Source organism: Jatropha curcas, chromosome 7 (genome assembly GCF_041381405.1).
Source record: "Jatropha curcas cultivar XTBG-Jc1 chromosome 7, XTBG_Jcur_1.0, whole genome shotgun sequence".
NCBI classification, from domain to species: domain Eukaryota; kingdom Viridiplantae; phylum Streptophyta; class Magnoliopsida; order Malpighiales; family Euphorbiaceae; genus Jatropha; species Jatropha curcas.
The window spans coordinates 1,420,419-1,447,088 of record NC_143157.1 but is presented as its reverse complement, the minus strand read 5'-3'; the positions used below and the strand labels follow the sequence as shown (position 1 = coordinate 1,447,088).

Genomic DNA, 26,670 nt, shown 5'->3' with positions numbered 1-26,670 from the left:
TAATTTTGTAAGTCAAATCAAACCTAAGATGACTTCGAACTCAGCAAAACTCTACGTAACTTGACTAGTTATGATTCTAATTAGGGAAATTTAGTAACCGCTCCTTACTCTTAACATAACCTAATGAAAATTAAAAAAAAAAACTCAAATTACCCTCTCTTTAACCGTATATATACTCTCCTTAAAATAAAGTTGGTTGAATACATCATTTGCCTCCTGAATTTGTGTAAAAAAGTCTTGTGGCCTCCTCTACTTTCAAAGTGACATTGTGGCACCCTAAAATTATAAAAGTATTAACATCACACACTTATTAATCCAATTAGCAACTTATGAAAAGTTTTTTTTTTTTCCTGCGTGTGAACTTGTACAAATAGTCCTAGATGGTATTTTATTGCTAAACCTATTTTTTCTCTCCATCCTATTTTCTTCCTGCAAATTCACGCTGAATTTGGGTTATTCCTAAACTAAACCAATCTCATCTCACTGTGGTAGCCGGAGTTGATGAGAGCGACCGCCGATGAAGTTATTAGGGACGGCGGGAGGGTGTAATCAGTCGACGCTTGACTAGTCTCGCGGTCTTGTGGCTGGTCTTGCCGGAGAAGCAGAAAAGTAGCGCAGAGAGAGAGAGAGAGACTGCGAGATTGTGACTCGCTCTCTACTACGCTCACTGGAAGAGAAAGAGAGAGACCAATGATGGAGTGAGCGATGGAGGAACGATGACAAGAAGCTCTAGTCGATACGACTAAAGCTCAGGTCACCGAAAACGCCAAAATAAAGGAGAAAGAGGGTTGTCTCGATCAATAAGCCCCTCTGTCTCTCTCATTAGCGCTGCTTGAACAAGAACGAAGGCGAAAAGTGATGGCCAGTATCAAAGCGAATGCAAATTATTTTCTTCTAATTGTTGAGAGGATACATGCTTTCTTTGTTGCAAAACTAATTTGGCTCAGAATTAACTTGTGTAAAAATTTAGAACATAAATTTTGAGTTTAGAATTTATGTATTTTATTTTTGAGCGAAAGTAATAAAACATTAAATTATATATATATATACATAAGCTGAAACAAAAAAGAAAGTTAAAGAAAGTTTAAGAATCTTTCTTTTGCTCAACATTCTATTTTTCTTTTTTAATTTTTGAAGTTTTTCTTAATTTTTTTATGTTGTGATTGGACAACTTAAGTATTTTAATTAATATTGATTATACGTTATCCATATTGAATTATTTAAATTGTTCAATTTTATCTATATAATGTGATTTAAAAGGAAAATTTTGAAGGATGCTTATAGATGAAATCAAGAGGGATGCTAATTAATATCAAATTTATTATATAAAATATATTAAATTATATATAGATTGATTTTTTTTTTAATTTTACATTATTCAGATTGGCATCCAATATTTTATTTATTCTTTAGATTCTCTTATTAGCACTAGTTTGAATTCTTTCATATTAAAGAATATTTTTCTAGCTATTGTGGAATAATTAAGAGGCTTTCTAGAAAATCTTGTGCTTCTACCTTTGTTAGCCCCAATGAAGTTCTCACATTATGAATACCAAAATGTGATCTCATGTGCGTATGTACATAATATATAGATTTTTGTTGCCATTCATATAATTAATACCGTACATTATGCAATATTGGCAGCAATCATAATAATTTCAAAACCCTTTAAAGGATAGTATCTTAAGGTTAAGGTCCCAGGGCATCACCCAACATAATTATAGATTGATCAATAGAATATTTAATTAAATAAATTCTATCTATTCAAACCAATTATTTGACAAAAATATTATCAATTTATTTTGATAAAATCAAATGTATTAGTTTTTTTTATTTTCATTATGTAATAAATTTTATTTTTTGTCAATTGATTCATCTATAATACATTCCATACCTATTAATTGATTTTTCATTTTTTATTAGGTACATATATAACTATTTATATACAAAAAATTTAACAACATGCTTAATTCTTATAATTTTATATCTAAAACTTAAATTTAAATTCATACTCTATTTCTAGTTTAAATTTATATATACAATATATCCATAACGAATAAAATGAGAGATAACAGTATAAAAAAAATCTATTCAATCACTTTTATTATTATTTTTAACATAAAATTGCAAATAATTTTTTTATTCCCTATTATATGTTGAGTTCCGAAAAGAGTTTTATTCTTAATAATAATTTTTTTTATTTTCTTTTTCACTACTGGAATTAATTTGTAACTATTATCACTTTAATTTAGTAAGAGATTTATATTTCACTCGCAATAAATAGATGACCTCTTGATCATTAAACATTTTTAATTTTCTTAATATGTTTTCTATTATATTCTAAATCTATTTGATTTAAAAGAAAATAATGTTTATAAAACTGGAAAAAAACTTGAACTATATATTTCGGTTTTGGGTCACTTTTTGGGTTTCAAGAATTTGTATGTATGTGCATATATTCGTTTCTATAATGCATGGGGTAACTAATATTGTCACTATACCCAAAATAATTACCATTATTTATCTACTCATTTCTTTTCTTTACCCAATAGTAAAAAATAATTTTTTATTATTATTTTTTATTACAGTTGTATAGATATTGATTTGGGGTTGAGGGCACAAGGTTGGAGATTGAGTGATAACTTGATTTTCTTTTTAGACACTTATTAAGGTTTTAAGAAACTACATTTATAAATTAGGAACTGAAGGATTATGTATAGAAATTGAGTTGAATTTTATTTTGCGACCACTTCTTTATTAAAAAAATAGAATAAAGTACATAAAAATTATAAGTAGTTTGTACGACAAAATCCAATATAAATTAAGCAATTGTATTTATTTAAATATAGATACAAAAACTTATGTTTTAATATTATATAAATAAAAAAATTAAAAGAGTATAAATATATAATGACTATAATCAACGTACAAGATACCTCATAAAAAAGACTAATAATTATTTAAATAATATCAAAATTACTCATGAGGAAAGCCCCAGATTTTGACTAGTTTAAAATACTTTTGATATAATGCCAAACATTTGAAAATTCAAAAAATAAAATAAAAAACAAACAAAAAGAGGAATCAAAATGAACCAACTTCAATTTTTATAAATTTTTAATTTTTTTAACTTTTATTTTTTATCATTTTAAGATTGGGAGCATTAGTACCTTATTACTTTTTACTAAAAATAAAATAAATTAACCCTAAACTCAAAGTTTATGACTTAAAGTATATATATATATATATATATATATAAATTAAGCATCTTAATTTGAACAGACAAAAACTTTTGATTGAGTGCATATGCTCGCTCGGATTATTTTATCAAAAAATTAAACTGGAGAACTTTACTTCATTATATCAAACATAAATAACTATTAAATTCATTTCTCTTTTTTCATTTTTAAAATTTTATCATCGTATATTTCTTTTTTTTTTTAAATTTTATTTCAGTTCCAAAACGGGATTTAAAAAAAAATAAAAGAAAGAAAGACGAAAAAGGAAGGCAACAATCTAGAAAAATGAATAAAGTAAAAAAATGCAGTGAAAGGCCATCATTTCAAACAACCAAATGCCACTGCAAATGCAATTGTCAGACTCTTAAAGAACAACTATGTTTTTATATAGAGCATAGACTGTAGAATTAGAATTAGTTGGTTCTGTTTAAAACCACAAGAAAACTTATCCACTAAAGTATAAATATGCAACCGAAATGCCTCTCTCATCCACAAACTAAGAAAAGATGGAAGCTTTCAATGCTTCCTTTTTCTCTTCACTTCACTTCTCACCAACACCAAACAGACTCCAGAAAACCCAGTTCTTGTATTTTCAGTTGTATTCAAAACCCATTTCTTTTCTCCAATCAATTCAAAGAAACACATCAAGATCCAAACTTTTCACCACTTCATCATCATCATCTACAGTTTCAAAGGATGCCATATATCCAACAGATCCTGTAATTGAGAATGAAAGCCAAGAAGAGAAATTTGATTGGTTTTGTCAGTGGCATCCAATTATGCCAGTATGTGATCTAGACAAGAGAGTCCCGCATGGAAAGAGAGTAATGGGTCTTGATGTTGCGGTTTGGTGGGACAGGAATGAGAATGCGTGGAAGGTCTTTGATGATAGTTGTCCTCATAGATTGGCTCCATTGTCTGAAGGAAGGATTGATCAATGGGGAAGATTGCAGTGTGTGTATCATGGTTGGTGTTTCAATGGCTCTGGTGATTGCAAATTTATTCCTCAAGCACCTCCAGATGGCCCTCCGGTATTGAACATCTACGCAGAAATCCTAAATTCTCATTTTCATTGCCTAAACTAATGAACATTATTAATCCTTTTTTTTTTTTGTTGGCTTCTGGTGTTTTTCTTAAATTTTACTTTTGGGTATTGCATAATAAATTTAGTATAGCATTGGTAATTTTTCATTAGTCCCTTATGAATTGAACCCAAAAGGCATTTGAGTTCTTTCTTGACACCTGACTGTGTTTAGCTTAATTGAAACTTGCTAATGTCTGAACTCTGAAATCCAACTTTCTTCATCCCAAGAGGAGGTTTCATATTTATTTTGGTTAAGGTTAAACAAAAAGCTGTTATTCTTCATAGAAGAGAAGGAGAGTCTTAACTTCTCTTTGCGTAACTTTTTCTAGGTTCACACGTTCAAAAAGGCATGTGTAGCTGCTTATCCAAGTACAGTGCAGCATGGAATAGTGTGGTTTTGGCCAAACAGCAATCCTGAATACAAAGATATCCTTTCAAAGAAAACACCTCCATATATTTCAGAACTGGATGATCCATCATACATCAAACCAATGGCAAATAGAGAGTTTCCTTATGGGTATGCAAAATATGATCTTCAATTTCCATCGTACATCATATTTTCTATAAAATGTAACTGCTGCAAGGACACATTGAAGCTTTCTTATTCTAAAGTAAGAACCAAATGGTAAATTTCAGGTATGAAGTCTTGATTGAAAATCTGATGGACCCAGCTCATGTTCCATATGCACATTTTAAACTGCTTCCAGGCCCACCATCCAAGAACAGATAAGAACTTTCAAATCAGTTCCTCTTCTTGATTGGCATTATCTTTCATATTGCTTCATACAAAACCTTTTGTTTTACATGATAACACTACTCTTTCACAGTTAAGCTCGACAGAGAAGGAGGAGCACCAATGGACATAAACATAGAAAAGTTAGACATAAATGGATACCACTCTACTCGATATGGAGGGGCTAGCAAATTTATGGCACCTTGTGTATATTATTCTGCCTTTACTCTCCCAGCTTCAGTGAATTCAGGCAAAACCAAAGATCAAGGAAATGGATCAGTCTCATCAACTGTAAACAGTAAGGTAATACAACTGTTCAACTCTGTTTTCTGTTTTTTCTTTTTGACCTTTCCATTTTATATGTTTGATGTACTAGCAAAGATTTATTGATTTATATTTTTGCTTCCTATTTGGTTGTTTGGTCCAGGAATCATCATCAAATGCACCACAAAGACGGGGGCTTCTTGTTTTTATCTGTGTTCCAGTTAGTCCAGGTAAAAGCAGATTGATATTTACATTCCCAAGAAATTTTGGAGTTTGGATTGACAGAATTATTCCAAGATGGGTGTTTCATTTGGGACAAAATCTGGTTTTGGATTCAGATTTGTATCTTCTTCATTTAGAGGTAATATCATCATTGCCATGGGTTAAATATTTTTCTGATGCATAGTGTCAACAATTCAATGGAAGATGGAATATAAAGCCCACTTGTGTAGCTTGCTTTTCGTGTTTCTTTACTTTTCTAATATCGAAATAGAAAGCGAAAAATAATTTTAATTACACATTTAAATGAATACATAAGAAGTACTTTTTTTGTTTTGTTGCAAAGTAAAAATGAAATCTTGTTGTAAATGGAAAATGTCTTGTGAGAGAAATTAATATATATTAATTAGTTACACTTTTATTATTGATTTATTTTCTAGAAAGGAAAAATGTATTAAGTACTTTTTAAGAAGTGAAAAGCTGAGACAAATGAATCTTTCAATTGCAAAGGCACAAAAAAAAAATCTGTTCAACTAGAAAACAATAAAATTCATGAAAAATGTATGCTAAAACTTTAAGATCTATTTGGACAGATAGTGCTAGGAATTTGACATCATGTTGATATTTTTTTTTATGATTTACACCTAAACACAAATTCCAAATAATCTTTTCATTTCAAATGACTAACTATTCAAATAAATCCTACTTAATTTCAATGTTTAATGTAGTAGATCTATAATTCATTTATATGACAATTGTTTAGTATTTTGGTTCTGACTTTAGAATTCAGTATGAAAAAATAACAACATTATATTTTCTGTCTTTTTTTCATCCACTAGAATGCTAAAAGAAAGGAAATTCTATATTTTGTATCCAATTGATTGTTTTAAATTGTTGATGGTTTGATCCGAAAACGAACATAAAGATAGAAATTAGTCTTTTTAATGACTGAAATTTTCTTTTTTATGAATCCTAGGAACATAAAGAAAGAACCAATTCTTAACTCTAGATCTGAGCTCTGTCTCTGTCTCTCTCTCTCTCTCTCTCTCTCTATCTAGGAGCGTAAAATAATGGAAGTTGGCACATCCAATTGGCAAAAGGCTTGTTATGTACCAACAAAATCAGATGCTCAAGTGATTGCTTTCAGAAAGTGGTTAAGAAAGTACTCGGATGGTCAAATTAACTGGGGAGGGAGGTTCAGTGGAGCACTTCCCCCAACTGCTCCAAAAGAGCAATTGATGGACAGGTAATTATAGAATAGATTTAGAGCTTCAAATTGAACAATTCTTTACTTTCAAATGAACGTCTTCTTTTGAAATTTTATGAGGAAGCTTTATCACAAAACCTTTGTTTTGATAGATTCATGAAATCTTTTTATGTTTGGTGTTGCAACATGAAAGCTTCAGTGAAACATTTTCTATTTTTCGTCTAACGGGCGAGCTCTACCAATTTCCATATCTATCAACTGATTAGCATCATTTGAACCTGAAATCTGGGCCGTCCCATCCGGGACATTATTGCAAGATTTGATTATTGAAACTACATGAAAAGAAATGAAACTTCTTTGTTTTCTAAAGTGTTGCAAGAAAATCTATATACATATACGCATTATTGCAAGATTTGATTAGTGAAACTGCAAGAAAAGAAATGAAACTTCTTTGTTTTCTAAGTGTTGCAAGAAAAATCTAAATGCTCAATCATTTGGAAGGACTGGGTATTCAGATAGACCCTTATGGTATTTCAGTTAAATTGACAGTTGGGATCAAGTTGAAGCTTTTGCATCTGGTTTTTCAGGTACTGGTCACATGTTGTGAATTGCAGCAGTTGCAATGCTGCATATAAGGGTCTAAATGCACTTGAGGTTATTCTGCAAGTAGTGTCCATTATCTCGATTGGCATTGCTGCTGCAACCAAGCAGAGTTTGAAGTCTGCCGTTGCAAGAAATGCACTGGTCTTGATGGCAGTTTTATGTTTTGTAGCTTCAAGATGGTTGGCTCACTTCATTTACAAGAATTTTCATTTCCATGATTACAACCATGCCCTTGTTTAAACTTATTGTATTATACTGTACAAAAACCCAATGGGTATAGTGTATAGTGTTGTGCATGGGATTCGTATTGAACCGGACAAACCGTACCAAACCTAAATTGAAAGAAAAAACTGGTATTCTAGGAACCAAATCATATCAAAGTACAAGTTATTGTTTCGGTTCCGATTCTGGTTATTACAAAGAAGTAGACTAAAATGGTACCGAATTGAAAATCTGATTTATATATATTTTTTCTTTTTTTTAATTTTTAGAAATAGCATATAGTTTACAACACCCATTATATTTTTTTATTATCTGTTTATTTATCTTTATATATATATATATAATCCTGAAAAAAAAAAATCTTTAAAATGTTGACTTGGTGGTCGACTTTTTCAGTATTCTTTATAAATTTTCTACATTTTTAATGTATTTCTTTCATTTTCATATGCACCGTCAACTCAACTACAAATCTCTTCGCACAAGCTGAAATCTTTTATGGGCCCAAGCCCAAATATATCTCAACCTCCAAAGGGTTATGGGTTTTACAGTAAACAGCAAACATAACAGCAGAAAGTAAGAAGAAAGAGGAAGAGGAAGGAGGAGCAAGCTATGGTGCCAATAGCATCTCTATGGGATGAAGTGAGAGAGCTAAGTTTAGGAACTTCTGCAACAAAAATAGAACGCCTAGATTCACCTCCATCTCCTCTTCATTTCTTAAGAAATTTTGTTTCTCCAAACAAACCCTGCATCATTTCTAATGCTATTTCCCATTGGCCAGCCCTTTCTCTTTGGCCCAATCACTCCTATCTTTCCCATTCCCTCTCCAACTCTTCCGTCTCCCTCCACATCACACCTCACGGCCGCGCCGATTCTCTCGTCCCCACCAGCACCAATGCTCATTCTCTCTGCTTCGCCTCTGCCCACGTCGAGCGCGTGCCATTCACGCTCGCACTCGATCGCGTTCTCACTAGTGAGCGCGGTAAATACGTGGCATACCTCCAGCAGCAGAATGATTGCTTTAGGACGGAGTATGCGGCGGCTTTGGGCTCCGATTGCGATGCCCATATTGGTTGGGCAACGGAGGCGCTCGGTTGTCTTCCCGAGGCTGTGAATTTGTGGATTGGTAATCATTTGTCTGAGACTTCTTTTCACAAGGATCATTATGAGAATCTATACGCTGTCGTTTCGGGGCAGAAGGATTTCTTGTTGCTTCCTCCCACCGATGTTCACCGTTTGTATATTCGTAATTATCCTGCTGCTCAATACTTTTATTCTCAGGTTTAATTATTAATATTATTATTATTATTATTATTATTTGTAATTATCGTTAGCTTTTTGCTCTGGGTTTTCAGTTTCTGTTGATTTATAATTAGATTTTTGTATGTGGGTTTTTAGGAAAATGGAGAATTTAGATTGGAAATGGAGGAACCAGTGAGGTATGTGCCATGGTGTAGTGTGGATCCTTACCCTTCTCCTCAGGCCGAAGACAGTGAAAGGGCTAAATTTCCTTCGTATTTTAATGGCCCAAAGCCATTTAAATGTACAGTCAAGGCTGGAGAGGTTCTTTACTTGTAAGCTCTATTTCATTTTTTCTGCCTTTTGTTTATGTGTTCTGTTTTTGAAATTATTGGAAGTAATCTAGAGATAGATTCATTCATATACTGAAATGAAAACATGAAATTGTAAATGTGTAATTCATTTATACCAAACAGGACCCCAGTATAAGATTTTTTTTTTTTTTTTTTTTTTGGAAGACATATGATATTGAATTTAAGTTCCTTTATTTCATAAAATGACCTTTGAAACAGATTGAGGAAGCACATTTTTTATTAATAAATGAAAAGCAATGTGTAATTCACTAGGTGGAATTTAGTTTAGTTATATTGAATTTCATGGAATGGAAATAATATGTATGAGGAATTTCGGGTCAAGTAATTCAAACAGGTTCTTATATAAAACATAACGTTGGTGTATTTAGAAAACAAATATGACACAGGGAAATACAAAATAGTATTAAGGCACGATTTGAATATAGTGAAGGAAATTGAGAAGGAAGCCTGTCTTCTTCAGAGAAGCAAAGTATTAGAAGCACCTAGGGTTGGGCTAAACTTCTTTTCCAGTGTGGAATTTTCTAGAAAGTCAGTGTTTAATTTGAAAAAGTGATGCAGGCCAAGTATGTGGTTTCATCATGTGCGACAAAGTCCGGATGAGAAAGGATGCACTATTGCCATAAATTATTGTAAGTATGAAGCCTTTTTCTGCAATAATTTTGTTTCATTTTCTTTTTAAATCTGATTCTAAGTTATAGGTGTGTGTGACAGGGTATGATATGCAGTTTGATATCAAGTATGCATATTTCAACTTCCTGCAATCAATTCATTGTGGACCAAGATTGACTCAAACAAAACATGAGACTTCAGGTTCTGATGTATCTAATTGTAACTTGAGTGATAAATCATGTAAGGGTGCACTTGTATTGGTGGGAGTGGAGTCAAACCAAGATAGTAAAGACGAATGAACTGATTTCTTAACCCGCATAGCTTGATCCTATACTAGTGGAATTCTTCTTATCCCATGATTTATGCTATAAGAAATTAAGAACGACCAATTATTTGATGGACAAGTAGTTATCCTCTGTTATTTTGAGGCCTTAGGATTTGTCAATGTTAATTTTGATGAATAATAAAAATATTGCAATATTGCATATAAAATTTCATGATTGCTGCAACAAAATCTGTTGAGCTTGGTATAGGTGGTTGTTGTTTTTGAGTTTTCTTCATATGAAGGATGTAGAAGGCCCGAAATGATTGTTTATAGGTGCTCGTTGTTTGGTATAGGTGCTTGATATGGAGGATGTAGAAGGCCTAGGATGATTGTATGGTTAAATTCAAAATGGCTCCCCTGATTGTTATTTCCAAGGGATGTCTTGATTATGGCTGTTCCCAGGACACAAACTTTTTTTTTATCATTGGGAGAGGAATATTCGAGGGTCTTTGTAGTTTGTACTGTTCGGATATGCACTTACTCCTAGGATGAGCCTCCTATTTGCAGGATGCATTGGAGAGGAGAAATGAGGGAGACAATATTTCAAGTTCGGATATTGGAATGGTTGCTTACTGACGCAATGGTTAGCGCCAGCACCGGCATATGTCCAGGCAAGTGCTATGTGGCTGCTTTGGAGCAGTTATTTGAGGGCATTTTCTTGCAGGTACGACTCTCCCCCCAACCAACTAGTTTTAATTCTTCCCAGAATGATGGGGCCTATGCTTTGAAGGGAGGCATTATATTTTCATATATATCTAGATGTGATTCTTGTTGACAGTCTATGATTTTGTAATTCAATATGCTTCTTTTTGCATTTTAATTTAGACAAATGACATGTATCCGATGTTCTCTTTCTTTCTTTCCATTCTCCTTTATTTAGCTCTTTTTTTTTTTCTTTTTTTTACTCTTTACTTTGTATGATAATAAAAATTATTATTATTAATGATACCCTTTTTTAATATAAAATAAAATTATCCATATTTGATCTAATAAAATGAAATGTATAATTATTATAAAGAATCATAGGTGGAGATATTTGTACTCTATATTTATGGTTGTGAGGATGCAATTGACACTATTCTCCTTGTAGCCTGAAAAGTTATTGGTTACAAATTACCTGTAATTGTTTATTTTGATGTGCATGGGTGTATTCTGGAATTCCTCTTTCTCCAAATGTGCTTGGATATACCAAAATGCATAGGATATGATTGCCAAATAGAAGTGATTTATGTAGGATCAATTTATGAAGAAAGAAACTAAAAAGGTTATGTATGTGAACTAATTCTGGAAGCTAGTTGTCACGACCCGAAACCATGGGCCGGACCGGCACTAGGGCCCAGGTAAGCTTAAGGCCCCCGAGGCCCGTAGTAAGCCTGAATCAATAAAATTCTCCTTTCTCAATATAAATTTCAAACATTTAGCCCATACTACTAGAAAAATAAACCTCAAGATTTTATTAAATCTCGGCCCAAATTCATCATCTACAACATTTCATAGTTCGGGCCCAATTAACAATACATCACATTTCTAATATGGATTCACAAAATTATTTCGTCTATATTAATACACGACTAATCGTATGTAAATTCTACAACTGCGGAGTCACTAACTATTTAGTATACATAGCTTTTCTTTTTATACATATAATTACATTGTAAAATAATTATAAAACTGGGAAAATTTTCTTCTAGTCCTGCGGCAAAGGAACATAACTTAACCGAATTAAAGAGAAATTTACTTCCTAAAAAGTTAAACAAGATATGTGAGCCTTCTAAGAAGTAATACCTATAGCACAACACACTCATTCACACAAATGAATAAATATATCAATCTAGTCATCCGACTAGTTATATGCTCACGCAGCCAGTCACACAAATGGCATATCATCAGCACTCACAATCATAAACATCTTCATGTAATCACATCACGTGGAAATTAGTCAGTGGCGCCACCTGAAACCCCAACGAGCCGTCCTCACACATGGCTCGCCCTCTCATACATGTGCACCAGGGAGCCGATCCCCCATACGGCCAACTGGTCTAATCCTCACTGACCAGTCCTCTCATTATTTTTCCATTCTCTCGTTTCTTTTCCATACCAACAGGAGGCAACCCGGTGGTCTCCATCCAATCTAGATCATCAAGTGCTCACAACAGGAGGCCACCCTGCGGGCTACAATCAAATCTAGATTGTCAGGTGCGCAACAACAAGAAGCCATCCTGTGAATTCCCATATAATCTATATCATCAGGTGCACAAGGGGGCGCCGATCTCCCATTTTCCCGGCCGACGGTCAAATGTCAAATCATAATCGGATCCATATCACAGACCGTCCTCACAAACCCATGGTGGTCCACTTCATCCCAATTCCACACAAACAAGGCATAACATATTCACAGCACAGGTAATCAAACAATGCAATCAAATGCAGACATATTGATCAGTTGAGCATCATAATGCAATGCACAATTAGGCATTCATTCTTAAATACAATTAAATAATTAAATAAATGATATTAACAACAACAAAGATAAAATAAATAATAATAATAATAATAATAATAATAAACAATGATAATCAAAATAAATAAATAATTGAATAATTAAATAAATAATAATGATAATCATAAAATGATTAGAGCACTATATTTATTATGTATTGAGTTATAGAATTAATCTAAATAAATTTATTAATTATGTTATTACTTACAACTAATCTAATTTCTATTGAAATTTCGGCAGCACCTCCCCTAAAAGTAGGACTATCTACCTGTTTAAATATCACAATAATATCATATATATATCAATCAATACACACAGCCCATCCGTCGGGCAACTCACAACAACATTTCACATCCGCCACATTCGTAACTCAACATCTGTTAAGCTCTTGTATCAACAAATAATCAATTCACATATTAATAACTAAGAATTCCAAATCAATTAATTAACAATTTATATTAACTATTAACCTCCAGACGATATTCATTAAAGTTCCTAAATTAGCTTACATAAATATTAGCTAAGAATTAAAATTTTTTTTTTTTTTTTTTTTTTTTTTTTTTCAATATCAAACCTCCTAAATATAATTATAGTTCATGTAATTTATTTGACAAAGTTCTAAACTCATTTGCAATTACATTATTCTAAAATCCTAAACCAATTAACTAAATATATTCCGCTATCGCAAAATCCGCATACTAATCAATTTAATTTAATGACAAAGGACTAAAAATGTTCTATATATATTTAGGCTATTCCAATAACCTAATTTCTTATTATTCAATTTAATTTACTTAATTACTCAATTAAATTTAGTAATTAACTAATTCAGAATTTATACGAAAATTGAGAATTGAGTTTTAGGGCGTACCGATTGAAATTTGGGCGACAATTCCACGATCCTCGCGAAGAGAGGAACATTCTGTCCCTTGGTGCCTCACCGGAGGCTCGCCGGCCGGTCGCCGGACCGCCGCCGTATCCGCCGTCCACGGTGGCCGGAAAATCGACTTTTACCCAGAAATTTGTGACTCGCACACCAAAATGCTCGAAATCTTATGGGGACTCCAATCGCATGTTCCATTTGAACTGGGTGTGCCTGCTTTAGCCGGAAATGGCCCCGACAGTGGCTTCGCCACTGCCATTAATGGCAGCTCCGTCATCCGAGCTTCATCGCCGGAATTGTTGGGGGAAAAAAGATCTCCGAGAAGAGGGGAGTCGACCGAAGCGTGTCCGTCGACCTCAAGCTGCCGGAATCGGCGTGGATCGCCGGAAATTGGTGAACACGAACTGTCCAGGAGAACAGCTCCGTCTCGCTGAACACGAACTGTCCAGGAGAACAGCTCCGTCTCGCTCCCATTGAAGCTCTTTCCGCGCGAGAGGAGGCTGGAAACACGACCACCAGTACCAGACGAGCCGACCGCCACCTCGCTTTCGTTGAGCGGTGGCCGGAAACGAGAAGGAAAGGGAGGAGGAGGCTGCTGTCGCACGCCCAGAAGAAGAAGGAGAGAGGAAGAAAAGAAGAAACCAAGTCGGTTTCTAGATCATTCCGGTTCGATTCGAACTGGTTTGATCTGATTCAACAATTTGGCTCGATTTTGCTTGATTCTCGAGTTTTTCCACTGGTTTTCAAGTTATTCGCGTGGTTTTCGAAAAATCAATTTGATTTTCGGGTCCGGTTCGATTTATTTTGATTATTTTAGTTAGGTTCCATAACATTTCCTCCATTTAATTAATATTAATCATATTGATAGAGTTTTATATTATTTCTCGGGAAATTTAAAGGTTCTCGAATCGGAATTTCCAATAGAATATGTTTGGGCTTGGGCCCAATTGGCAAATTTGGGCTCAAATTAAAATTGTTTGGTATTTACAGCCCATACCGTCAACATTCGGATTTTTGATTTAATAAAAATTCTAAATTTTTGAAAATAAAATTACGGGGTGTTTCAATCTCCCCCCCTTAAGACAATTCGTCCTCGAATTGAAATCTAGTGGAAAGTATAAGAATGGATACATAGGGAATTTCAAAGTCATACGAAGTTACTTCCAATATGAAGGAGACAGCTCAAGAGTAGCTAATATAAATCGAGGAAGGAAAGAGGATCGGGTATTCTAATTGTACTTCTATCACCAACCATCATATTTTAAAAAACAAAATTCCGTTTAACTATTTAGTACCACCTAGCTAAAGCTTACAAGGAACTTAAAATCATTACCTAAATCTCGAATTACTATCTGCAGAAAGCTACTGAAATCTTTAGAAAATCTTTCTTTGAATAAAATCTTACAAGAAAATCGGGTTTAATAATAAAATGCATAACGTGTATATATTTTTCTCAAGATTATATAGTTCCACTTGAAAATCCAAATTTTTTATTAGGCATTTCTCCATAAAAACCAACATATAACTCACCAAAAGAATAAAACAATCAAAATTTAATTTATTTATAATGATAAGAATTAACTCATCAATTCACATATACTTTCAGTAATACTTTTACTAAAACTCTTCTCAATCAAAATTTTGAAAACTATTACTTTAATCCAAGATTTTCAAGAAAATCATTCTCATAACTTTAGTTGTCTATAGTATCACAAGGCAATTCGAGCACACTCTCTTAGTTCTTATCTTTTTAATAACCTTTCATTGCACCAATGTTGCTTATTAGTTCATCCTAAAGATATTAAATACTCTCATTAATTATTTCGTCTCCTAATCATCGTTACCTACCTTAAATATTCACCTTTATCTAACACCTATCAACACAAAAGTTTTCCAATAAAATTTCCTTATCTAAGTCTAGTAAGATATTCATGAATTCTTCTAATATTTTATCTACTAGTTAATCCTCTTATATTTATTACAACTCGTCATAGATTATTCCTTATACCTTAAACTATCCAACTTCATTCTTAATGTTATTTCTTCCATTTATTACGTTAAACAATCCTATACTCTAAATCTAATCGTCACTTAACTTCTATACCAAAATCGGCTACCCGACATTTCCAGCGTTCATGTTCTCAACTTGACTACTAATTGTCTACTTACTTATTATTATCACCCCCAGTCTTATTCTTCTTTTTCCAATCTTCTTTCAAATTTTACTATCCTTGTAATCGTTTCATTTTATGATCTAATCCAATTGGCCCCGTGATATAAATAGACAACTTTCAAAAATAATTTTCTATATAAATAATCAATTTCAAATTATTTATCATAACACAATTTAAATTCAAAATTAAAATGGGGTCTTAAATTTAAATATCAAATATCAAGTAAATAAAACAATAAAAAGATTATCTTTTGAATAAATTCTAAAGAAATTCAGTAGCCGAGCTGAATACTAAAATACCGATTCCTAATCACCAAAAGTTCATCAATCCGCCATACAAATGAAAAACCTATTTATTCTCTACACTATCCTATTCACTGATAGGAACAGAGCTCACATGAAAAGTAGTGTACTGGGTGATCAGGCCAATCCACTACCATCCAGGTATTACTCTATTCCCTAGCCTAAAAATTGATACTAGCTCTGGCCCCTATAAGTATTGTAATAGACTTATCTTATTGTTTACTACTTTCACTTCAAATCTCTAACTACTTTCTCTATAATCCTTGATCTACGCCATAGGTGTGGATTTTCCCACCTCATAGGGTCTAGTGCGTCCACCATCCCTAGGGAGGAAAATCACAAAGTTTCTTTCTTTATGTTGGTTACGGCCGATCCCAACATAAAGAAATTCCCTATATTCCGCAGTTGTGTCCTAGAATTCTAACCTAAGCTCTGATACCAACTTTGTCACGACCCGAAACCATGGGCCGGACCGGCACTAGGGCCCAGGTAAGCTTAAGGCCCCCGAGGCCCGTAGTAAGCCTGAATCAATAAAATTCTCCTTTCTCAATATAAATTTCAAACATTTAGCCCATACTACTAGAAAAATAAACCTCAAGATTTTATTAAATCTCGGCCCAAATTCATCATCTACAACATTTCATAGTTCGGGCCCAATTAACAATACATCACATTTCTAATATGGATTCACAAAATTATTTCGTCTATATTAATACACGACTAATCGTATGTAAATTCTACAACTGCGGAGTCACTAACTATTTAGTATACATAGCTTTTCTTTTTATACATATAATTACATTGTAAAATAATTATAAAACTGGGAAAATTTTCTTCTAGTCCTGCGGCAAAGGAACATAACTTAACCGAATTAAAGAGAAATTTACTTCCTAAAAAGTTAAACAAGATATGTGAGCCTTCTAAGAAGTAATACCTATAGCACAACACACTCATTCACACAAATGAATAAATATATCAATCTAGTCATCCGACTAGTTATATGCTCACGCAGCCAGTCACACAAATGGCATATCATCAGCACTCACAATCATAAACATCTTCATGTAATCACATCACGTGGAAATTAGTCAGTGGCGCCACCTGAAACCCCAACGAGCCGTCCTCACACATGGCTCGCCCTCTCATACATGTGCACCAGGGAGCCGATCCCCCATACGGCCAACTGGTCTAATCCTCACTGACCAGTCCTCTCATTATTTTTCCATTCTCTCGTTTCTTTTCCATACCAACAGGAGGCAACCCGGTGGTCTCCATCCAATCTAGATCATCAAGTGCTCACAACAGGAGGCCACCCTGCGGGCTACAATCAAATCTAGATTGTCAGGTGCGCAACAACAAGAAGCCATCCTGTGAATTCCCATATAATCTATATCATCAGGTGCACAAGGGGGCGCCGATCTCCCATTTTCCCGGCCGACGGTCAAATGTCAAATCATAATCGGATCCATATCACAGACCGTCCTCACAAACCCATGGTGGTCCACTTCATCCCAATTCCACACAAACAAGGCATAACATATTCACAGCACAGGTAATCAAACAATGCAATCAAATGCAGACATATTGATCAGTTGAGCATCATAATGCAATGCACAATTAGGCATTCATTCTTAAATACAATTAAATAATTAAATAAATGATATTAACAACAACAAAGATAAAATAAATAATAATAATAATAATAATAATAAACAATGATAATCAAAATAAATAAATAATTGAATAATTAAATAAATAATAATGATAATCATAAAATGATTAGAGCACTATATTTATTATGTATTGAGTTATAGAATTAATCTAAATAAATTTATTAATTATGTTATTACTTACAACTAATCTAATTTCTATTGAAATTTCGGCAGCACCTCCCCTAAAAGTAGGACTATCTACCTGTTTAAATATCACAATAATATCATATATATATCAATCAATACACACAGCCCATCCGTCGGGCAACTCACAACAACATTTCACATCCGCCACATTCGTAACTCAACATCTGTTAAGCTCTTGTATCAACAAATAATCAATTCACATATTAATAACTAAGAATTCCAAATCAATTAATTAACAATTTATATTAACTATTAACCTCCAGACGATATTCATTAAAGTTCCTAAATTAGCTTACATAAATATTAGCTAAGAATTAAAATTTTTTTTTTTTTTTTTTTTTTTTTTTTTTTTTTCAATATCAAACCTCCTAAATATAATTATAGTTCATGTAATTTATTTGACAAAGTTCTAAACTCATTTGCAATTACATTATTCTAAAATCCTAAACCAATTAACTAAATATATTCCGCTATCGCAAAATCCGCATACTAATCAATTTAATTTAATGACAAAGGACTAAAAATGTTCTATATATATTTAGGCTATTCCAATAACCTAATTTCTTATTATTCAATTTAATTTACTTAATTACTCAATTAAATTTAGTAATTAACTAATTCAGAATTTATACGAAAATTGAGAATTGAGTTTTAGGGCGTACCGATTGAAATTTGGGCGACAATTCCACGATCCTCGCGAAGAGAGGAACATTCTGTCCCTTGGTGCCTCACCGGAGGCTCGCCGGCCGGTCGCCGGACCGCCGCCGTATCCGCCGTCCACGGTGGCCGGAAAATCGACTTTTACCCAGAAATTTGTGACTCGCACACCAAAATGCTCGAAATCTTATGGGGACTCCAATCGCATGTTCCATTTGAACTGGGTGTGCCTGCTTTAGCCGGAAATGGCCCCGACAGTGGCTTCGCCACTGCCATTAATGGCAGCTCCGTCATCCGAGCTTCATCGCCGGAATTGTTGGGGGAAAAAAGATCTCCGAGAAGAGGGGAGTCGACCGAAGCGTGTCCGTCGACCTCAAGCTGCCGGAATCGGCGTGGATCGCCGGAAATTGGTGAACACGAACTGTCCAGGAGAACAGCTCCGTCTCGCTGAACACGAACTGTCCAGGAGAACAGCTCCGTCTCGCTCCCATTGAAGCTCTTTCCGCGCGAGAGGAGGCTGGAAACACGACCACCAGTACCAGACGAGCCGACCGCCACCTCGCTTTCGTTGAGCGGTGGCCGGAAACGAGAAGGAAAGGGAGGAGGAGGCTGCTGTCGCACGCCCAGAAGAAGAAGGAGAGAGGAAGAAAAGAAGAAACCAAGTCGGTTTCTAGATCATTCCGGTTCGATTCGAACTGGTTTGATCTGATTCAACAATTTGGCTCGATTTTGCTTGATTCTCGAGTTTTTCCACTGGTTTTCAAGTTATTCGCGTGGTTTTCGAAAAATCAATTTGATTTTCGGGTCCGGTTCGATTTATTTTGATTATTTTAGTTAGGTTCCATAACATTTCCTCCATTTAATTAATATTAATCATATTGATAGAGTTTTATATTATTTCTCGGGAAATTTAAAGGTTCTCGAATCGGAATTTCCAATAGAATATGTTTGGGCTTGGGCCCAATTGGCAAATTTGGGCTCAAATTAAAATTGTTTGGTATTTACAGCCCATACCGTCAACATTCGGATTTTTGATTTAATAAAAATTCTAAATTTTTGAAAATAAAATTACGGGGTGTTTCACTAGTCTTACAGAAAGTTTCCATTTGTTAGACATCCTTAGCAACTCATAGAAACAAATAAAAATAATAGATATATCAATTTTTTTATTAAATTTTAAATATAATTTTCACTCGTTAATAATTTTAACTCGATTGCCAATAAAGCAAGTCAAAACAGAGGATGAATGTTAATTTATCATTCTATTGTTGAGAAATTCTAATTAGAATACATAGGGAAGATATTTATTTTTCAAAAGGTCAAATGTCCTCAAATTTTATTCTTTTAGTTGTTCTTCATTAATCCCTTCCTTCATTAAAGAAATAAAATCAAAATTGCTATTTCATTTCATTCTTTTATTCTATTTTTTTTATTACATCCAAACATAGGCAAGGGGCTTGGCACAACGTTTATGGAAAGCAGATCCAAGTGCATGGCTTGTTCGTTTTAGACTTCAAAACCATGGTACAAAAACGCTGCTGGTTCTCTAGGAAAAATGGTGACTCAAGGTCAAATAACACTACCCACCGATACCCACCAACTCAAAGATGCTTGTCCCAAACGTTAAAAAGAGTCACTTGTGATCTGGATAGTATTATTTTTCTAAAATATTTTCTAAATTAAACATTAAAATTCATGCATTACATTATTATTTTTCTAAAAATTTTCATCATTTCAACGAATTATTAAATTAAATAAACTTGATTCAAACTCAAGGTGGGATAATGATTAAAGAATTCTTTTGAAAAAAGAAAAAGACCACCAATTAGAACTACTTGTTATAAAATAAAGCTTTTCCATTTCGGGTTTCAGAATTCAGTTTAAATATCCCACAATATTTAGTAAAAAGAAATAATTTTTTTGTATTGCAGAAAAAAATAGATATTAAAAAAAAAAAGCTTTCAACATTATCTAAATGATGAACTAAATTTTATACTGAAAAATTGTGAATGTTTAGGCATGTAATTATAATTAAATAAACGTTAAAGTGAATCTATGGATCACAAAAAGAATATTTTAAGTGATACATAAAGTGTGGTCCTATTAATAATTAACCTATAGTTATTAATTTATTTATTATTTTTTTAAAGAATCCCTTGTGGAAATTAAAAAATTTTAATATTTATTTGTCCTTTTTCACGTCATGATCTTCAATATAAAGAGCAATGAAAGCTTAGTCGTTGATCACAAGACTTTGCTCATATCAATTAATCAGTAGTTTTTAATGATGAAATTAAATGGTTTCATTTTCTTGGTTTTGCTGGTGCAAGCAGCCTCACCCTCACCCTCAGCCTCACCTGCAAGAATAACCACTTTACCTGGTTATAATGGTTCCCTTCCATTCACACTTGAAACTGGGTTAGTCTCTCTCTACATATATACATACACACACACACACACATATATATATATATATATATATATATATATCTTCTGTTCACCCAAGATTTAAAATTATTTAATTCTTAATTTTATCCATCTAATAGATTAAACCTTTTAAAGATGGTTCAAAATAACAATTCTTCAATTAAATATATTATTTTTAATATTATTTTTTATATATTTTCCATTTTTTTGTTTATTCTATGCATTTCCATTCAATTTTTTTTAATCTTTGAAGTGAAATTATACATATTTTTTATATGAGATTTTTTATATTATATAAATGATTTTTTTTCCTTAAATGAAGCATAACTCAGAATTGTATTTGCATGATTTTCTTTTAATTATTATCCAGATACGTAGGTGTGGATAATGAGAGGCAGCAACTATTTTACTATTTTGTGGAGTCACAGAGGAATCCAAAGGCAGATCCAATCTTGTTCTGGATTAGTGGAGGCCCTGGTTGCTCTAGTCTTTGGGCTTTTTTCTATGAAAATGGTATCAAATTAACTCATTTTAATTAATTTTTTTTTTCAGAAAATTATTTTCCATTAAATTCTGCTGCCCTTTTTAATTGTTTTTTTTTTTAACATTTGTAAATAAATTATTAGTAATTTGTTTATATCATCAAGAGGTAAAATGTCTTATTATTATTGTTTGACCATTTTCAGTTTGTCTGTGTTAGGTCCTTTGAGCTTTGATTTGAGCTATAACTTTGATGGGACTTTGCCAAAACTTCTTGATAATGAGTATGCTTGGACAAAGGTAGAAACTTTTTTCTCTCAATTGCTCACAATTTGGTACATATATTAGTAGGAAAATATTTGCTAATACTGGATTTATGGTTTCACTTACGGACTAAATTAATAAAATTAAAGATATTTTAAAATATATTCCTACCTTATCTTTTTTTTTTTTTAAGTGTATGATCAAAAATATCTTCGTTTTAATAAGAATTCTAAATTTTATTGGTTTGGTCTATAAGGAAGGCCATGGCTTCAGTCTAGATAAATTTTTCCTTATATTAGTAAGGCTAATGGCAGATTTAAGAGTTATTTGCAAATATCAATTTGTTAGTGAATTGGTAATTATTTTTGTAGTTCATGAGCATATTATACATAGATGGTCCTGTTGGTACTGGGTTTTCATATTCAACTACTCAAGAAGGTTACAAGACAAGCAATTACAAGTTTGCTGCTAATCTAAATGAATTTATTCACAAGGTATGTGAAAAATCCAAGCTTATTTTAATTTTAAACTTTTAAACATTAAAATTGTTGAGATTAAAAATTATCCTTTTATAATTTTTCTATAATAATATAAAAATATGAAAATTTTAAAGTTAACATCTTGAAATTCAAATACCATGTAAGACCTAATGAGGCCACTCATACACGATGTATATATGGTGTCCATATACACTGAGTGTAGGTAAATTTTTCCCTTTACATAATACTATTTGATAGAAAAAATAAAAAAAAAAATACTCAAAAGTTTTTGCTATGTTAATAATTAATGAAAAATTCTAATATTTGAATAATTCACAGTATTATCTAAAGCAAAAATAAATATGAATTAAAAAAAAAAAGTTATTGTCTTTATTAAGATATATGACTGAAGAAACACAAATAAATGATTATTGAGTGTAGTGGTTGAAGAGACATAATCGTTTCAAGGCCAATGAAATCTACATATCTGGTGATGGATTTAGTGGAAACCCTATTCCAATTGCCTTGAAGGAGATACTAAATGGTAAAAATAAAATAATTAAATTCTAATTCTAAATTAATAATTATTGCTCTAATTTTTTTCGTTTTGCTATTTTCTATACTGAAATGCAGATAACAAAGCAGGAGTCAAGCCATTTGTGAATATAAAGGTGAATAGATTTCGTAATGCATTTTAAATTAGTATTTTAGTCTGGCGATAAAAATGAAACTATATAAATTAGAATTTTAGTGTCTGTCTGGCAGAATTAACTGTTTTGGTAGTTGTTAGCTGTTTTAAAGTGTCTTTAGCAAAATTAGTTGTTTTGGTAGCTGATGACTATTTTAGTAGCATTTTTAATTGTTTAAGTAGCTTTTCATGAAATGTTAGAAGCTAAACGTTACATGAGTTAACTTTTCACAAAACACTACCTTGATCTCTAAAAGGTAATTCAAATACTATGTATTGAATGCTATAAAACGCAGCATTTAGATTGATCAAAACGCTAAAAAATACTTAAAAAGTTGTTGCCGAATACAGCTTTAGTAACGTATAGTTGTTAGCTGTTTGATTATCTTTTCATAAAACGCTAAAAGTTAAACGTGATATGAGTTAACTTTTTATAAAACGCTACCTTAACTTCTAAAAACTAGCTAGTCAAAAAATAGCATTTAGCATTTTGATCAATTAAAACGCTAAAAACTACTCAAAAGGTTGTTATTGAATACGATCTTAATCTCATGGATATAAAATTTTCTCTCTTATGTTTTTAAAAAATATGCATAACTAATTAATAAAATTATGAAAATAAAGTAGGTTTATTGTCGACAGTTGAAAGCTGATCTTATATTATGCTTTATTTATTTATATAGAATCTAAATTTCATTTATTTTCTTATATTAAGCTTTATTTTAATCTAAAGTTATTTTTTCCTTTAATTTTTTTTTTCTCATATATATATAATTTTGGACAGGGCTATGTATTGGTGAGCCCAGGGACGGATTATGATATTGATTTCAATTCAAGAGTTCCTTATGCTCATAGAATGGGACTCATAGCAGATGAAATCTTTGAGGTATATTTTCAATCTCATGTATATATATATATATATATATATATATATATATATATATATATATATATATATATATATATATATATATATTGTTTAAATAGAATTAAATTACAAACAAAAACAAAAACTGAAGTTTATAATATGGATTTTCAAATTTCATTTCTGTCTTGCTTTTTTGCTTCTCCTTCTTCTGTGAAGGTGGCTGACAAGAATTGCAATGGCAATTTTTTGAAAATAACAAATGATGCCTGTAATTCAAGTATGCAAACTATCAATAAGGTAATTTTTTTTTTTTCTAATGAAAAAGATTGCTTTTTTCTATTAATTATTAAATTAATTATATTTTAAATCATAATTATTGAATTTGATTTTGCAGCTAATCAGCAATATAAATACTGCACACATCTTGGAACCAGCCTGCAAATATGCAATTATCCCATCCTCCATTAATTCACTTTCTAACGCTGCTCCCATGCCGTGGTGCCGGGTAATTAAACTAATTTCTCTTAGGCTTTGTTTGTTTGACGTTTAGAAAATATTTTCATTTTTCGTAATATTGAAAATTAGTTAAAAAATATTAAATATTTAACTCATAAGATCAAAAAATATTTATAATAATAGAAATTTTATATTTTAAAATTTTATTGTTAAATATGAGAAAAATGCAAAAAAAAAATGTAAATTATGATTATCGCTGGTGACCAGTGGTGGCGACTGACATGATTGGTGGTGACTGGTGGTGAACAATAACTAATGGTAATGCCTCCAATCATTAATAAAATAAAAAATATATATTTATAAAGTTATAATAAATTTGTCGATTTCCGAAATTATTTTTGTCTCTTGAAAATGAAAAGTTATTGACTTAGTTTTCTTTTGATTAGGAAAATATTTTCTGTTAATTTATTTTCTCAAAGGTTCCAAACAACAAAAAATTATAAAAAATATTCTTACAAGTTATTTTTTGAAATAAACGGAGCCTTAATTCTCTTTTTAATAATTCTAATTAGTTTAGTGCTTTAATTATATATGCAAAAGATTAAGAATAATGAAATGATAAAATGAATTTGTTTACTTATTATTAGAAATACAATCATGAAGTCAGCAACGTTTGGGTTAATTTTAAGGGTGTTAAAGAAGCTCTCAAGACTAGAAAGGTAATTACAAATTCCAAACCTTAAATTATATATATATACATTAATTAATATTATTACATGTATAAAACTTTTTTTTTTTTTTTTTTTTTATTTGTGTCAGGGAACAAAACCTTATCCATGGCAACTCTGCAATTCAACAGTTAACAGTGTAACTTACTATAAGGATGATATTAAGAGTGTGGTTTCATACCACAAACATCTCAGTAACACCAAAATCAGAGGTATAATTTTAAGGTATGTGGTTCCCAAATTATTTCTTTCACTTATCAAAACTAAATTTATTCCTTTATCAGCAATTTTAAGAGCGTACTTCCCATATCGATTTTATTTTTTCAAAAATATTATTCATATTCTTAGAATCGATCTGTTACATGTGCATCTTAGTTTATAAGTGCTCGATTTAACATAATATTTAAGATTGTTTTGAAATTCATTTAATTGTTACTAAAAATTCAATTAATATTCATTATTTAAATATGATATGATGTTTAATACGTAATACATTTTTTAATTTGCAAAAAAAAAAGATATTTAATATTTTTTAATGAGTTACTTGAGTTGAGTATTACAACATTTAAAATGAACTCCACTCACTTAAAAATCTAATCAAGTTTAAATATTTATATTTGCTATTATATTGGCTAAATAAATAATTTGAGAAATCGCTTGCTACAACTAGGGTTTGCTTAGAAAAATTAGCTATTTTTGAGCAGAATTACCTTTTTTTTTTTTTTTATAACTGTTAGTTGTTTTAGTAGTGTTTAATTGCTAAACATTAAATGAGTTAATTTTTTAAAAATATTACCTTAAATTTTAAAAATTAGTTCAAACGCTATATTACCAAATACTGTAAAAATAATATTTAACATTTTGATTAGCTACTTAAAAAGCTGTTGCCAAACATAGTTTTAAATTTGGTTAAAATTCAAGTCAAGTTGGGTCCACGTCAAGCCCAGAATACTTGCTTGAGGGGGAAGTGTTAGGCCGAACAGACAAACCAAACATTCTAAAATTTTATTGGGCCTAGCTTGTGTATTAGGAAGGCCCAGTAGCCCATGATTAAATCCAGTTTGCATGTTTATTTGATACTATGGTGTTGTTTTGGACAGTGGTGATCATGACATGGACATTCCAAGCATTGCAACACAACAATGGATATGGTCTCTTGGCTTGAATCTGGTTGAAAGTTGGAGAGTTTGGTCTGTTGATAATGAAACTGCAGGGTGGGTATATTTGGAAATTTTCGAAAAAGCCAATTCGGTTTTGTTCAGTTCAATTTTTAAATTATTAGATATTTGCTTTGATTTATATACAGAAAAACGGAAGAAACTTTAGTTTAATTTGATTTTTTTTTCAGATACACAAGAAAGTTTGAAAATGGTGATTTTAGTTTGACATATGCAAGTGTAAAGGTAAGAAAAATATTTAATAATAATTATTGAAAAATTAATAATTTTTAATTACATAATATTTGTGCTAATTTGATTAGGGAGGAGGTCACTTTACTTCAGAATACAAGCCCAAGGAATGCTATTACATGGTTTATAATTGGACTGCTGGTTTAGCTATATAGAAATTACAAAACCAAATTAAACCTGTTTCATAGGTGTTTCCATCTTGTTTTTTTTTTTTTTTTTTTTTTAATAATATTTCTTCCAAAAGGAATCTGTATTTTGTTAGAATCGAAAAGGAATGTGTATTTTGTTAACGTATTTTATACGTATCAAGTCATTTGGTTTAGTTTAAATCTGATGGTCTATATTTAACTATAGTGAAAAAATAATTCTACACTAATACAG

The 26,670-nt window shown here is 31.7% G+C and overlaps 3 protein-coding genes across 5 annotated transcripts; all 3 read left to right on the top strand.

Annotated features, from left to right (window-relative positions):
* Positions 1-3,664: 3,664 nt before the first annotated feature.
* Positions 3,665-7,833, top strand: LOC105630024 (protochlorophyllide-dependent translocon component 52, chloroplastic). Its single transcript, XM_089723624.1, has 7 exons — positions 3,665-4,270; positions 4,653-4,840; positions 4,960-5,050; positions 5,150-5,359; positions 5,484-5,681; positions 6,598-6,785; positions 7,334-7,833. The coding sequence occupies exons 1-7, from the start codon at positions 3,746-3,748 to the stop codon at positions 7,587-7,589; spliced, it is 1,656 nt and encodes a 551-aa protein (XP_089579750.1). The 5' UTR covers positions 3,665-3,745; the 3' UTR covers positions 7,590-7,833.
* A 180-nt stretch (positions 7,834-8,013) lies between these two features.
* Positions 8,014-10,974, top strand: LOC105630023 (2-oxoglutarate (2OG) and Fe(II)-dependent oxygenase superfamily protein). 3 transcript variants are annotated; one of them, XM_020677763.3, is made up of 5 exons: positions 8,016-8,849; positions 8,967-9,142; positions 9,740-9,810; positions 9,893-9,991; positions 10,623-10,974. In XM_020677763.3, the coding sequence occupies exons 1-5, from the start codon at positions 8,181-8,183 to the stop codon at positions 10,643-10,645; spliced, it is 1,038 nt and encodes a 345-aa protein (XP_020533422.1). In that variant the 5' UTR covers positions 8,016-8,180; the 3' UTR covers positions 10,646-10,974. The 3 variants fall into 3 exon arrangements, with proteins under 3 accessions (XP_020533423.1, XP_020533422.1, XP_012067091.1); XM_020677764.3 differs by lacking the exon at positions 10,623-10,974 and having other exon boundaries at positions 8,014-8,849; positions 9,880-10,102; XM_012211701.4 differs by having other exon boundaries at positions 8,022-8,849; positions 9,893-10,974.
* Positions 10,975-20,761: 9,787 nt separating this feature from the next.
* On the top strand, positions 20,762-26,444 carry LOC149494534 (serine carboxypeptidase-like 17). Its single transcript, XM_089724007.1, has 14 exons — positions 20,762-20,908; positions 21,288-21,430; positions 21,618-21,697; positions 22,033-22,155; positions 22,582-22,684; positions 22,774-22,811; positions 23,613-23,714; positions 23,913-23,993; positions 24,091-24,201; positions 24,800-24,871; positions 24,972-25,105; positions 25,981-26,094; positions 26,229-26,283; positions 26,361-26,444. Exons 1-14 carry the CDS (start codon positions 20,775-20,777, stop codon positions 26,442-26,444), a joined length of 1,374 nt encoding a protein of 457 aa, XP_089580133.1. The 5' UTR covers positions 20,762-20,774.
* The last annotated feature ends 226 nt before the right edge of the window (positions 26,445-26,670 follow it).

Coding starts and splice junctions, on each gene's coding strand:
- LOC105630024 (XM_089723624.1), top strand. CDS start 3,746: ATGGAAGCTTTCAATGCTTCCTTTTTCTCTTCACTTCACTTCTCACCA. Junction 4,841..4,959: donor AATAGAGAGTTTCCTTATGG/GTATGCAAAATA, acceptor GGTAAATTTCAG/GTATGAAGTCTTGATTGAAA. Junction 5,682..6,597: donor TGTATCTTCTTCATTTAGAG/GTAATATCATCA, acceptor CTCTCTATCTAG/GAGCGTAAAATAATGGAAGT.
- LOC105630023 (XM_012211701.4), top strand. CDS start 8,181: ATGGTGCCAATAGCATCTCTATGGGATGAAGTGAGAGAGCTAAGTTTA. Junction 8,850..8,966: donor CTCAATACTTTTATTCTCAG/GTTTAATTATTA, acceptor GTGGGTTTTTAG/GAAAATGGAGAATTTAGATT. Junction 9,143..9,739: donor GCTGGAGAGGTTCTTTACTT/GTAAGCTCTATT, acceptor AAAGTGATGCAG/GCCAAGTATGTGGTTTCATC.
- LOC149494534 (XM_089724007.1), top strand. CDS start 20,775: ATGATGAAATTAAATGGTTTCATTTTCTTGGTTTTGCTGGTGCAAGCA. Junction 24,202..24,799: donor CTCCCATGCCGTGGTGCCGG/GTAATTAAACTA, acceptor ACTTATTATTAG/AAATACAATCATGAAGTCAG. Junction 25,106..25,980: donor ATCAGAGGTATAATTTTAAG/GTATGTGGTTCC, acceptor TGTTTTGGACAG/TGGTGATCATGACATGGACA.